The sequence below is a fragment of the Vulpes vulpes genome, chromosome 2 (assembly GCF_048418805.1).
Source record: "Vulpes vulpes isolate BD-2025 chromosome 2, VulVul3, whole genome shotgun sequence".
In the NCBI taxonomy this organism is placed as follows: domain Eukaryota; kingdom Metazoa; phylum Chordata; class Mammalia; order Carnivora; family Canidae; genus Vulpes; species Vulpes vulpes.
The window spans coordinates 54,716,730-54,728,655 of NC_132781.1; the positions used below are offsets into that span (position 1 = coordinate 54,716,730).

General features: G+C 56.1%; 2 protein-coding genes across 2 annotated transcripts; one reads left to right on the top strand and one right to left on the bottom strand.

Annotated features, from left to right (window-relative positions):
• The first annotated feature begins 1,092 nt into the window (after positions 1 to 1,092).
• On the top strand, positions 1,093 to 9,133 carry SPOUT1 (SPOUT domain containing methyltransferase 1). The gene is made up of 12 exons (XM_026009457.2): positions 1,093 to 1,435; positions 2,065 to 2,110; positions 2,367 to 2,492; positions 3,728 to 3,887; positions 4,125 to 4,214; positions 4,323 to 4,372; positions 4,583 to 4,713; positions 6,388 to 6,460; positions 6,566 to 6,664; positions 7,181 to 7,283; positions 7,456 to 7,603; positions 8,406 to 9,133. The coding sequence occupies exons 1-12, from the start codon at positions 1,400 to 1,402 to the stop codon at positions 8,472 to 8,474; spliced, it is 1,131 nt and encodes a 376-aa protein (XP_025865242.1). The 5' UTR covers positions 1,093 to 1,399; the 3' UTR covers positions 8,475 to 9,133.
• On the bottom strand, positions 8,560 to 11,864 carry ENDOG (endonuclease G). Its single transcript, XM_026009222.2, has 3 exons — positions 11,209 to 11,864; positions 10,100 to 10,209; positions 8,560 to 8,907 (listed from the first exon to the last, which is right to left on the bottom strand). Exons 1-3 carry the CDS (start codon positions 11,716 to 11,718, stop codon positions 8,625 to 8,627), a joined length of 903 nt encoding a protein of 300 aa, XP_025865007.2. The 5' UTR covers positions 11,719 to 11,864; the 3' UTR covers positions 8,560 to 8,624.
• Positions 11,865 to 11,926: the final 62 nt, after the last annotated feature.

The following is an 11,926-nucleotide window of genomic DNA, read 5'->3' on the forward strand; positions in this document are numbered from 1 at the left end:
GCATATTGCTTAATGAAAATGTTTCTTAAAAGGCCACATACTTTCTAGGGCTCAGCTGGTAGAGTAAGCAACTCTTGATCTCAGAGTTGGGAGTTCACCCCCACCTTGGGCATAGAGCTTATTTAAAATAAATAATTAAAAATAAATAAAGGGATGCTGGGTGGCCCAGTGGTTGAGCATCTACCTTCAGCTCAGGACGTGATTTTTTTTTTATTTATGATAGTCACACACACACACAGAGAGAGAGAGAGGCAGAGACATAGGCAGAGGGAGAAGCAGGCTCCATGCACCAGGACCCCGACGTGGGATTTGATCCCGGGTCTCCAGGATCACACCCTGGGCCAAAGGCAGGCGCTAAACCACTGCACCTCCCAGGGATCCCCTCAGGACGTGATCTTGAGGTCCAGGATGGAGTCCTGCAGCCAGCTCCTTGCAGGGAGCCTGCTTCTCCCTCTGCCTATGTCTCTTCTCTCTCTGTGTCTCTCATGAATAAATAAAATAAAAATTTTTTAAAAAGAAGAGGGTAGGTGGAACACAAGATTTTTAGGGCAGTGGACATATTTTGTACCATAATGTAATGGTAGATACATGATATGTCTCTGCCCAGACCTGTAGAATGTACAACACAAAGAGTGAATCCTAATGGAAACTATGAACTTTAGTTAATAATACTGTATCAATATTGGTTCATCAAGTATAGTAAACGTTCGCAGTGAAGCAAGGTGTTAAGAGTAGGGAAAAATAAGTGGGGGAGAAGAGTTATATGGGAACTTTTGGTAAACCTAAATCTGTCCTAAAAAAAATGTTGGGGCACCTGGATGGCTCAGTGCTTGAGCGTCTGCCTTTGGCTCAGGTCCTGATTCCGGGGTGCAGGGATCAAGTTCCGCATCGGGCTCCCCGCAGGGAGCCTGCTTCTCCCTCTGCCTACGTCTCTGCCTGCGTGTCTTTCACGAATAAATAAATAAAATCTTTAAAAATAATCATAATAAATAAATAAAAGATAAAGTATGTTAATTAAAAGAAAGTAAATGAATGCATCTGTAAAAGAACCGGATTAAATTCTCTCCAAGATCATTTCCTTTTGGGCTACAGGGTCTCCACGTAGAATAAAATCGAGCTGAGCTTTAAGTGTCGCGCTCGTGCAGAAACGGAGCGCGACTCTCCAGTCGTCCAAGGACCCAGGACAGCCCCGCACAAGCTGCCCCCCTGGACCCCCAAGGATGGCGACAAGACCTGCCCGCGTCCCCGGCGCCCCCGCTTCCCGCGCGCGCGCACCGCCTTCAGACGCCTAGGCCACGCCCCCGCGCGCCACCGGCCCTCCGATTGGGCGGCTCAGAGGAGGTGTAGCCGGAAGGGGTGGGCCTGACTGGCAGGGCGTGGCCGACGGGGTGCGGCGAACATGGCGGAGCGCGTGAAGAAGCGCCCCTGCGGCCCGGTAGGTGGCGGGAGGTGGGGTCCCGGGACGGGACTGGGGGTGGGGGCGCGAGGTCGAGCCGCGAGGGGGCCCGTGGAGGGGCCGGGCTGCGCCTCCTGCTCCCTGCTTGTCGCTGATCCGAGGCCGGGAGCGCCGAGGGGCTGCATGTTCGTGGCCGCGTGCGCCCCTGTGAAAACCGGGGTGTGGGTGCCGGGGTCCCAGCCAGGGCCAGCTCAGCGTCAGGCACATTGCTGGAGCCCCTTGCGGCTCCTCTGACCCGAGCGTGGATTCAGGAGGTGGGATCCTGCCCGCCATCTCGAGCCCTTTCGTGGCGTATCTCTTCTGACTCCCAGGGCGACAGTGGGAAGGTCCTCTCCCCCTGAGCTTCAGTTTTCTCCTCTCTCCTGTTAGATTTCATTCAACAGCCTACTGCTTGATGTAATAAGTGCTCACTATGTGCCAGATCCGGTCCTGGGCACTGTAGCATGGCAGGTCCTTGCCTTCCCACGTTCTCCCAGCCGTGGCAGTACGGGGGGGTTCCCTGGTTTCCTCACCACCCCCATTTATAGGCAGGGGACAGCTGCCAAGCAGGAAGTGGGACCCACTCACAGCCTCACACCTACCTATACCTGTTTCCATTGCTACTCTAGGGTGAACATGGCCAAAGAGTCGAATGGCGAAAATGGAAGCAGCAGAGTAAGTAAGGGTCTGGAAGGGAGGGGATCTATTCAGCCTGTGGGAGGCCACTCTAGCAGTGCGCTGCAGAGCCTTGGGGAGAGCCTCCAGGTTTGTCCCTCTGGGCCCCACAGCACCCAAAATGGGAAAGAAGGGGCCATGGAGCCTCCTCGGGCTCCACACTAAGGTCCAGGCTGACCCTACTTGGGAGGGCTCCCTCTCCTGGACTGGTCCATATCCCTCCCCCTCCAAGTCCCTCTCCACTCCACCAATCCAGAGAAAGAAGAGAAAAAGAAGTGGAAGGATCTCAAGCTGATGAAGAAACTGGAGCGGCAGCAGGCACAGGAGGAACAGGCAAAGCTCCAGCAGGAAGAAGAGGCAGCTGCACAGAGGGAGGACCAGGGTGAGCAGGCTGGGTCCTGGGCAGGGACGAGCATGTCATATCTGGAAGGGACCTTAGAGACAAGTGGGTCCAGACATCTTGTCCTGATGGAGAAATTGAGGCCCAGAGAATGGGAAAACTGAGTCCTAACCTCCTACATAGGTAGACTTCAGTCCTTTGAAGCATAAGCATCACATATTATAACTTTATACCTTCACTCATCATCATAGTTATTTTTTTACCTTTTTATTGAGCACTTTCTGTGTGCTTTAGTCTAGTTTTTCATTTACTTTTTAAATTTTTATTTATTTCTTTAAGGAAGCACTACACCCAACTTGGGCTTGAACTCACAACCTTGAGATCAAGAGTTGCATCATCTTCTACCGACTAAGCCAGCCAGGCGCCCCTTATTTTGATAATAAGAATTTGTATTTTTTCTCATTAAATAATACCTGTTCAAAATAATCCCCCTCTCAAAATACAGAAAACTCTAAAGAAAAATCCCAGCAAACACTGCAGTGAAAGTTTCTCCAGATGTTTAGAGGGTATATAGATACAGTTTTACAAAACTGAGACCCAAACCTTAGAAGGGTTAGGGTGTCATAACGTACCCTCTAAGCCCATTGGTTACCAGTGATGATGGTAACAATGGGGACAGAAACTGAGCATGTCAGCTGTTTCAGCTAGGAGGGAAGTCCTTCATGGGTGCTCCCTTATGTGGCTCCCTTTGGGCGACTCTGGGAGGGAGAATATGGTGGCCCCTCTGGAGCTAGACAGCCTGAACCCATATCTCAGCTGTCTTGCCTTCTGTGTGACCTTGGGCCATATGTTTGATCTTTCGGGGGTCACAGGTTCCCCACCTCTCGATGGAGATCACTGTAATATTTCTTAGGGTTATGGTGTAAATGCACACATAAAAGGCCCTAATAATATTAGCTCGCTTTATTATCCCCATTTGACAGCTGGAGAACTGAGGCAGTAAGGGGCAGAGCCAGTGTATAAATTTAGGCCAGTGCCTCTAACCACCTCCAGCCTTACCCAGGGATGTGCCCTGCTCATGAGAGCCTAGGGGACCTGTGGATATATTTTCCTCCAGGGTAGATTGAGTCCTGGAAAGGGGAGTTGGATCTATTTTGCTGACCTCAAAATTCCTCCCAGAGGGAAAATTCTCTAACTCTGGGATTGGGGGAGGGGGTATATGTGGGAAGCACACCCTAGCCTCTTGGAATGACCATGAATGCCCCTCCCCTGTCCAGGTCGGCCCTACACCCTGAGTGTAGCCCTTCCAGGTTCTATCCTGGACAATGCCCAGTCACCAGAGCTTCGCACCTACCTGGCTGGCCAGATTGCCAGAGCCTGCACCATCTTCTGTGTGGATGAGATTGTGGTGTTTGATGAAGAAGGCCAAGATGTCAAGTGAGGGGCCACCTGACAGGGCATCGGGGCTCAGCGAGGAGGGAGGGACTGCCAGCATTGACTTTGCTTCATCCTTTTCACTGCCTGCTTGCCTGGGCTGAGACTGCTGCCTGAAATGCCCCCAGTGTATCTGGTGGGAGGAGTCACAAAGCAGGGGCACTGCAGAGGTCAGATTGGGTGGAGGAGCTCTCGAAGGAAGCACAGTAGATTCTGGAAGCCCTGTCTTTCTCTCTCCAGGACTGTGGAGGGAGAATTCAGGGGAGTTGGCAAGAAGGGACAGGCATGCGTACAGCTGGCCCGGATCCTGCAGTACCTGGAGTGTCCACAGTAAGGGGGTGAAGGGCAGGCTTCCCTAAAAATGATGTGGAGGAGGGGGGTGGTCCAGGTGCAGGAGGTAGCCTCCCTGGGAATTTCCTGAGATCCGTTCTTTACTAGGTACCTAAGAAAGGCATTCTTCCCCAAGCATCAGGATCTCCAGTTTGCAGGTAAGGCTGGAGTGGGTGCTGACCCCCATTTTTCATGGATCATTCCCCCCAGACCCTAAGAAATTGCTGTGCAGCTGAAAAAACAGGCCCAAGCAGGGCAAGACTTGTGCCTGGTGGCAAGCAGCAGATCTGTGGCAGCCCTGGAACTTGGGCCAGGCCTCCAAGGTTCCTGCCATACTACCATGTGCTTTTGCACCTCCCTCCCCACAGGGCTTCTGAACCCCTTGGACAGCCCTCACCACATGCGTCAGGATGAGGAATCTGAGTTCAGAGAAGGCATTGTTGTCGACCGGCCTACTCGGCCAGGCCATGGGTCCTTTGTCAACTGTGGCATGAAGAAGGTAGGAATTGGAAGAGTGGGTTGGGACACAAATTGCAGACACACCCTGACCGTGGAAAGCCGGCAAGGTCATGTGAATGGGGAGCCCTCGACCCAGGCGTCTGTGCCTGCAGTTCCCCCACTGATGTAGATTCGGGCCAGAGAAGCTCCTAAGACAGGGCTCAGTAGATAAAGCCAGGAGCAAATTTACTCTCTTAAAAAGTAAATGAAAAAAAAAAAAAAAAAGTAAATGAACAGGGACGCCTGGGTGGCTCAAGGTATGATCCCAGAGTCCCTGGATCGAATCCCGTATTGGGCTCTTTTCATGGCGCCTGCTTCTTTTCCCTCTTCCTATATCTCTGCATCTCTCTGTGTGTCTCATGAATAAATAAATAAGATCTTTAAAAAAAAAAAAAAAAGCAAATGAACAGAAGGTAGTCCTCATGCTCAAACCCAGTCCAACCCAACCACAACCCTACAAAAAAACAAGTTCAGAATCCCTCTGGGGCAGCTCCAGCAGGATGCAAAGCCGTGCTGGGATTGGCACATCCGCCACCTGGTAACTCTCAAGTCTTCTGGAGTCAGAGACAGAAACTCTTCAGTGTGTAGGGTCCTCTCCTCTCAAAAACAGCAGATCAGAAATGACCGGCTAAATGCACACCAGGATGACCCAGACCCAGACAAAAGGAGAAAACTGGAGAAACCTCAAAAGGAAAAGAGAGTGTGTATCAGGGCATCTGGGTGGTGGTCTCCCTGTTCAGGGGGAAGTCTGCTTATTCCTCTCCCTCTGCCTCTCTCCCTCCCCCTGCTTGCACTCTCTCTTCTCTCTTAAATCAATAAATAAAAACTTAAAAAAAAAAAAGGTACCCTATCCTGAATTCAGAGTTGGCACAAACATGGACATGGGTTGTCATTTGTCACAGCTTGCACTGACCTCATGCCGGGCCCTGGGCAGTGTAACAGGAGCTGTTTATGGAGAGTTTGCTGTTTGACAGAGGAGGGAACCAAGGCTGGGAGAGGTTACGTGGCCTGCCGAAACTGCTGTAGCTAGGAAGTGGCACAGCCACATCTGTTCAAAATGTAGAAGATTAGGATTTCATCTCGCAAAATACTTTCTGCTTTGTGCCATGCCCAGAGTGTTCATCTTTACCCAGTGTCCTGTGGTGGTTGTTTTGCACAAATGGTCTCTCACTCTTTTTTTTTTTTTTTTTAAGATTTGTTTATTTGAAGCCATCTGGGTGGCTCTGTCAGTGAAGCATCTGCCTTCAACTCAGGTCATGATCCCAGGGTCCTGGGATCGAGCCCCACGTCTGTCTCCCTGCTCAGTGGGGAGCCGGCTTCTCTCTCTCCCCCTGCCTGTGCTCTCTCTTATTCTGCTCTTTCTCTCAAATAAAAAATGAAATCTTTTTTTAAAAAAGACCCCACTGAATGCAGAACCCAAAGTGGGGCTCGATCCAAAGACCCTGGGATCTTGACCTGAGCCAAAATCTAGTCAGCTGCTTAACTGACTGAGCCACCCAGGTGCCCCATGAATAGTCTCTTGAGAGCAATTCTGGCCCAGGTGCCAGAGAAAGGGGACAGAGGTTGACCTGGACCCCTCAGGAACGGACTACCCCCTCCCCTGGCATCTGGGAGAGCAGTGACCCCTGCTGGCCCTTTGGGGGAACAGCACCCATTTCTCCTGGCTTCTCCCCAGGAGGTGAAGATTGACAAGAACTTGGAGCCTGGACTTCGTGTGACAGTTCAGCTGAACCAGAAGCAGCTCCCAGGTATCTGGAAACTTCCCAGCCTGGCCAGCCTGAGGGCTCAGAGCCACCTCCTGCTACCTCGTTGTCCCTCACCCCATCTTCACAGCCTCCATGCTTCCTCTCCAGAAAGCAAGACCTACCGGGGAAAGGTTGTGTCATCACAGGACCCTCGCACCAAAGCCGGTCTCTACTGGGGCTACACGGTCCGGCTGGCCTCCTGCCTCAGTAAGGACAGAGCTTCCTCCTCTGAATGGCTGACCTCCGTCTGGGAGGCCACAGAGAACTTTGCTTGACCTAAAAGGCAGACCACAGTCCTTGCCCTGCCACCATGCTGTGTGTCCTTAGGCAAATGCCTTTCCTTCTCTGGGCTTTGGGCTCCCTGACTGCACTGCCTGGAATTCTGTGAAGGACCTCTTGAGGAAAAGGATTGTGGTTCATTATTCATGTCTGCTGTGAGGTTGGGAATAGGACAAAAGGACTAGATAGGTCAAAGGTGCCCTGTGAGTTCTCAGAGCTCCTCCTACCCACCATCCACTTGGTTTCCCCAGGCTAGCACAGGGGTGCTTTCTCCCTGCTCAGTCCGGGGCTTGCCAGGAACAGTGGGGCGGGGGTGGGGAGGTGTGGCTGGGCGCCGCTGCCTTACCTAAATCCCCTTCTCCACCCTGCCCTCATATATGTACACATGCAGCCAAGTGGCTGTGGCATTGAAGCAGGACCCCCAGTGAACTGGTCTCTCCCCAGGTGCTGTGTTTGCTGAGGCCCCCTTCCAGGACGGGTATGACCTGACCATTGGGACATCAGAGAGAGGCTCGGATGTGACCTCTGCCCAGCTTCCTAGCTTCCGGTGGGTACAGCCTGGGGCAGGGGCTGGGGAAGGAGGAATGCAGCCGGAAACCTGTCTGCTGGGGCAGAGCTGTACAGACTGGGCCCCTACTGTGTAGGGGGCGGAGAGCTCTGGGAAGCTGCCTTCAGTGTGGCCGTGGTGCACAGTGACTGATCCCTCCTGTGGGTACCAGGCATGCTCTTGTGGTGTTCGGGGGCCTCCAGGGCCTGGAAGCTGGAGTGGATGCTGACCCCAACCTAGAGGTGGCTGAACCCAGTGTCCTCTTCGATCTGTACGTCAACACTTGCCCTAGCCAGGGCAGCCGCACCATCCGCACCGAGGTGAGCCTGCTGCCTCTCAGCTCCAACCCCAGGCTGTTCTCAGGTTGCTGCCAGCCAGAGGTCCTGTCTGAACTGTCCAAGCACCTCTGCCCAAGGCTGACTTGAGCCAGCCTTCTCTGAAGATGGTTTCCTTACAGCCTTGGCCTCTCACCACAGCAGATTCCAGCAGGGACTTGGGATGAGTGAGCTGGGACTTAAGACTCTTGGGTGCTGGTGCCCATCCAGCTGTTCCCAGGCTGGGTGGCCCAGGAGACCCTGGGCAACCTGGCTCTGGGCCTCAGTTTCCTCAGCTGTACACTCAATGTTCCACTTCCTTACATGGGACTATGGGGGGCAGCATGCAGCCAGCTCTGGGAGCCTCAGTCCTGGGCACCCATGAAACCCATAGACCCTCTTCTGAGGTCTGCACACTAGAGGCACATGGCTTCCAGTAGTCTCAGAGTGGTACCTATGCAGGTGGGCTGCCCTAGTCTGTCCAGGAGGGCCCTACAGGGGCCACACCCTCCTAGCCAGAAGCCCTGCACCCACCCTGTCCTGGGGGCTGAGAACACCCCTAATCCTGACCCTGAGCCTGGGAGGCAGGGATGATCATGAGCACATTTTACAGAGAGGAGAGGCAAGGCCCTTCCCCAGCAGGGCACACAGCCAGGATGGGGCTGAGCCTGTTCTTAACATCCTTGGTGCTCTGTGGAGGGCACCAAGCCTCTGGGAGTGGGTTCTGGGTGGTGGAGCCCCATAAGGTGAGGAGCTGTGCACCTGCAGGCCTCCCAGGCCCCAGCCCACTGCTGCACTTCTCCTCCAGGAAGCCATCCTCATCTCCCTGGCCACCCTGCAGGCTGGCCTCAGCCAGGCGGGTGCCCGGGCCAGCTGAAGGTCCTATAGGGCCAAAGACAGCGAAGCAGCAGCAGGGAAACCAGAGGTTCCTGAGGGTCCCCCCGGACAGATGCAGCCAAGACTTGTCTCCAGAAATCACCACCTTTTTAATGCGACCCAGCCCCTACAGTCTGGCAGGGTGACACCTTCACTTGCTGCCTGCAGTGATGGCCTGGAGGCTGCCTGTCCGTGCCAGGATATTGGGTACGAAGAGCAGCCCCGAGGCCCGCTCGATGCTTTCGATGGGCACGAGGAAGCGCTCCAGTGGGACTGCCTCATCCACCGGAGCATTGGGCATCACATAGGAGCGGAGTTCGATTTGCCCGCCAGCCGCCTCCAGGATTAGGACTTTGAAGAAGTGGGTGGGCACCGCCACGTGGTTCTTGCCAATGACCTGATACTTCACGTAGGACTTGCCGTCGGCCTCCGTCCTGCAGACAGACCCAGGGCTGTGCCTCCAGGAAGCCTTCCCTGACCTGACTTCCAACCTGTCAGCCTGTAGGACTGCCACCCTCTTGCGAGGCTTCTGGGCTCTTCTGGGCTCCCCCAGGAGGCTAGGAGCCCCCTGCAGGGTAGACATTCCCTTACCCTGTTTTCCTCAGGCCTACTGGGCCAAGCAAGGGTGGGTGGTGGCAATAAATGCTGCTGAGAGATTCAGGCCTTGTGGGCATTCACCTTCATTCGTCGTAGACACATGATCACTGGCCACCTCCCCTGTGGTGGGGGAGCTTCAAGAGGCTAAGGCACATGACCCAGAATTCCCAGTGCCATCACAGGGCCTGGGGTCCAGAACACAGGATGAGGGACTTCCAGTCTTCCCCTCAGCAGGGTCTACTCCATTCCAACAGTCCATAGGAGGCACCCGCTGATTATCAGTGCCTCGCCTGGCCCATCCTAAGCACTCACTACAATGACCTCCAGCACCCCACTTTACCCCTAAGCAACCACGAGGTAGGTAGCAAGTAGCTGTTATCCCCATTTTACAGGAGAGAATATGGAGGTCATTTGCCCATGGCATCCAGAGACCAGGTGGTAGGGCCTGGGTTCTCTCTCAGACCTGTGGACTCCAGAGCCAGCGGCTTCCCCACAACCCTTTGCCTCCCTGATCTCAGTCTTCATTGGGCCAGAAAAATCACTGAGCATGCCCAGGGGAGCTCGGTCCCTTCTACCTGGGAGGCAGGGCTACAGAGAGACAAGAGTGAAGGCTCAGGGTCGAGGAGGTGGAGGTCACACCGTAACTCCAGGAGAAGGGTGAGGAGGGTTGCTCTAAGCAGAGCAGACAAGGCAACAGCCTGGTGCTAGCTAGGCTTTTCTATCTGGACAGAAACAGAGTCAGGTGCATGTGGCAAGAAGTGAGAAAAGAGAGGAACAGAGACATGTTTGGGGCCTGGTGCCGGGGGCAGGAGAGACGATCCAGGTGGGTACCTGGATCTCGCTACAGTCCTGGAATTAGGGGGCCTGAAGCACAGAACAGACAGACATGCCAAGAAACCAGATGACATGACCTGGCACTGCACAAGGACCCAGAGGTTGAGGCAGGCCTGGATGCTGTGAGTGGCAGGAGGGCCTCTACTGGATGGGAGAGACCCTGGCATCCCGGGGGCCCCCCAGTTCGAGCCTTACCTGGGCAGGAAGAGCGGCCCTGTGCATACATAGACATTTTGGTAGGTGCGGGTCAAGCTGCGGCTGTACTTCTCCAGGTTGTTCCAAGCATTCTGGTTGAGGTGGGGCACCTGGTTGGAGAGGTGGGGCTCAGGGACACTGGCTGGGGCCCTTCCCCTGTTGTCACATGGGCAGGAACTGGCACCAAACGGGGACAGTCCAATGGGGAAAGGAGTGGGCAAGCATGGGGTGGGCAAGTGTGCTGAGGTAACAGGTTCAAGAAAGGAGACGCCTTTAGGCCACCTGGCCATGAGGGTGGAGCCAGAAACCGTTTCTCACCCCCAAAGAGCCACACTGAGGAAAAGAGGCAGTTCTCCCTCTTCAGAGAGAGAAACAAGCCTCTCCTACTGAGCCCCCCCCCTCCCCCCATGCCCAGGAGCTCTTGGGAAGGCCAGCTCTCCAGCCCTACCCTCTCCTTTCCTTTCCAGATCTGAAGCACATGCAGAGCCCAGCTGGGGCTGCTCCTGACTTCCCGCTCTAGAGCATTCCAGTGTCTGGTCAAATGGGCAGGGAACTGCAGCACTTTGAGAGAAGTCCTAGGAGCCTCGTACCCCATTGGCTTCACCCAGAGCCCAGGGGGCAAGTCTCCAGGCCCTGCTCCGCGCAGGGCACACAGTGATGGCTACCAGCTGACTTTGCAAGTTACTTTCCTTTGACTCCTGGGAGGCAGGCAGGGTATGGACAATGGCTGAAAGCTCAAGGTCCTCTAGACAGACTGCCTGGGTCTCCTGCTGTGTGACAATGGGCCAGTCACTTCGCCTCCCTGTGCCTCAGTTCCTTCATTACAGCTAGCGTGCACGCATGCTGAGTGCATGCCGGCCAGGAAGCGAGCTCAGCACTTTTGTGTGCATCGTCTTCTTTCTCCGCGCTACTGCGAGGAAACAAGCTCAGGGAGGTGCCCAGAGGCGCACAGTAGAGGTCGGACTGCAGAGCGGGTGTTGGGCGCCGCGTGCTGTGTACCTCCCGCCCGGGGCGCGCGGGGTGAGCAGCCAGGCACCTGACCCGGCGCCCGCACTCGGCAGCTTCGCAGCCGAGGTTCGGAGAGGCTGGGGGGCGAGCGCGGGCGCTACCTGCGGCGCGACGTTGCTCAGGTAGAAGGTGTCCTCCATGGCCTTCTGGCTCCAGCGGTGGTTGGCGGCGGCGGCGAGGTGGCCGCGGTCAAAGCCGCTGCCGCGGTAGTCGGCGTTGGTGGCGCGGTGGTACGCGTGCACCGAGTCGTCCTCGCGGAAGTCGCACGAGCGGCGGTCGCCGTCGCCGCGGAGCCGCTCCGGCCGCAGCTGCTCGACCACCCAGAGCGCGCCGCGGGTGCGCGGATCGTAGCACAGCACGTACGACTCGCGGCTCTTGAGCTGCGCCAGCCCCGGCAGCCCGTACTTGGCCAGCTCGCTCGCGCCCGCCGGGGCCCCGGGCTTCGCGGGCACGGCGGGCAGCTCGGCCGCCGCGGCCATGGGCAGCACGGGCAGCCGGCCCAGCAGTCCCGGCGCCGCCCGCGCGTCCGCCCTCCGCCGCCGCCAGCCCTCGGCCGCCGCGCCCAGCCCCGCGCCCAGCGCCAGGGTCAGGGCGGCCCGCAGCGCCTGCATGGCGGGGAGCGTGGCCCGAGCGCCGGTGGAGCGCAGTTCCCGAGCCCGGGGGACGCCGCGACCTCCGGCGCCCGACCTTCGAGGCTCTTAAAGGGGCTGCGCAGGACTGCGGGGCCCACCGCGGGGAGGGGGTCGGGGAGGGGCGTGAGAGCGGGGGATGTCCGCTCCTACTTACAGACGCTTCGGGGAACTGAGGACCCCAACGGAG

What these genes read in the sequence shown, in the direction of transcription:
- ENDOG (XM_026009222.2), bottom strand. Translation starts at nt 11,718, where the DNA reads ATGCAGGCGCTGCGGGCCGCCCTGACCCTGGCGCTGGGCGCGGGGCTG. An exon ending in TGAGCAACGTCGCGCCGCAG is followed by an intron (nt 10,210 to 11,208) that starts GTAGCGCCCGCG and finishes CTCTCCAACCAG; the next exon opens with GTGCCCCACCTCAACCAGAA. An exon ending in GGGCCGCTCTTCCTGCCCAG is followed by an intron (nt 8,908 to 10,099) that starts GTAAGGCTCGAA and finishes GTCTGTCTGCAG; the next exon opens with GACGGAGGCCGACGGCAAGT.
- SPOUT1 (XM_026009457.2), top strand. Translation starts at nt 1,400, where the DNA reads ATGGCGGAGCGCGTGAAGAAGCGCCCCTGCGGCCCG. An exon ending in CCGGCTGGCCTCCTGCCTCA is followed by an intron (nt 6,665 to 7,180) that starts GTAAGGACAGAG and finishes GTCTCTCCCCAG; the next exon opens with GTGCTGTGTTTGCTGAGGCC. An exon ending in GCCCAGCTTCCTAGCTTCCG is followed by an intron (nt 7,284 to 7,455) that starts GTGGGTACAGCC and finishes TGTGGGTACCAG; the next exon opens with GCATGCTCTTGTGGTGTTCG.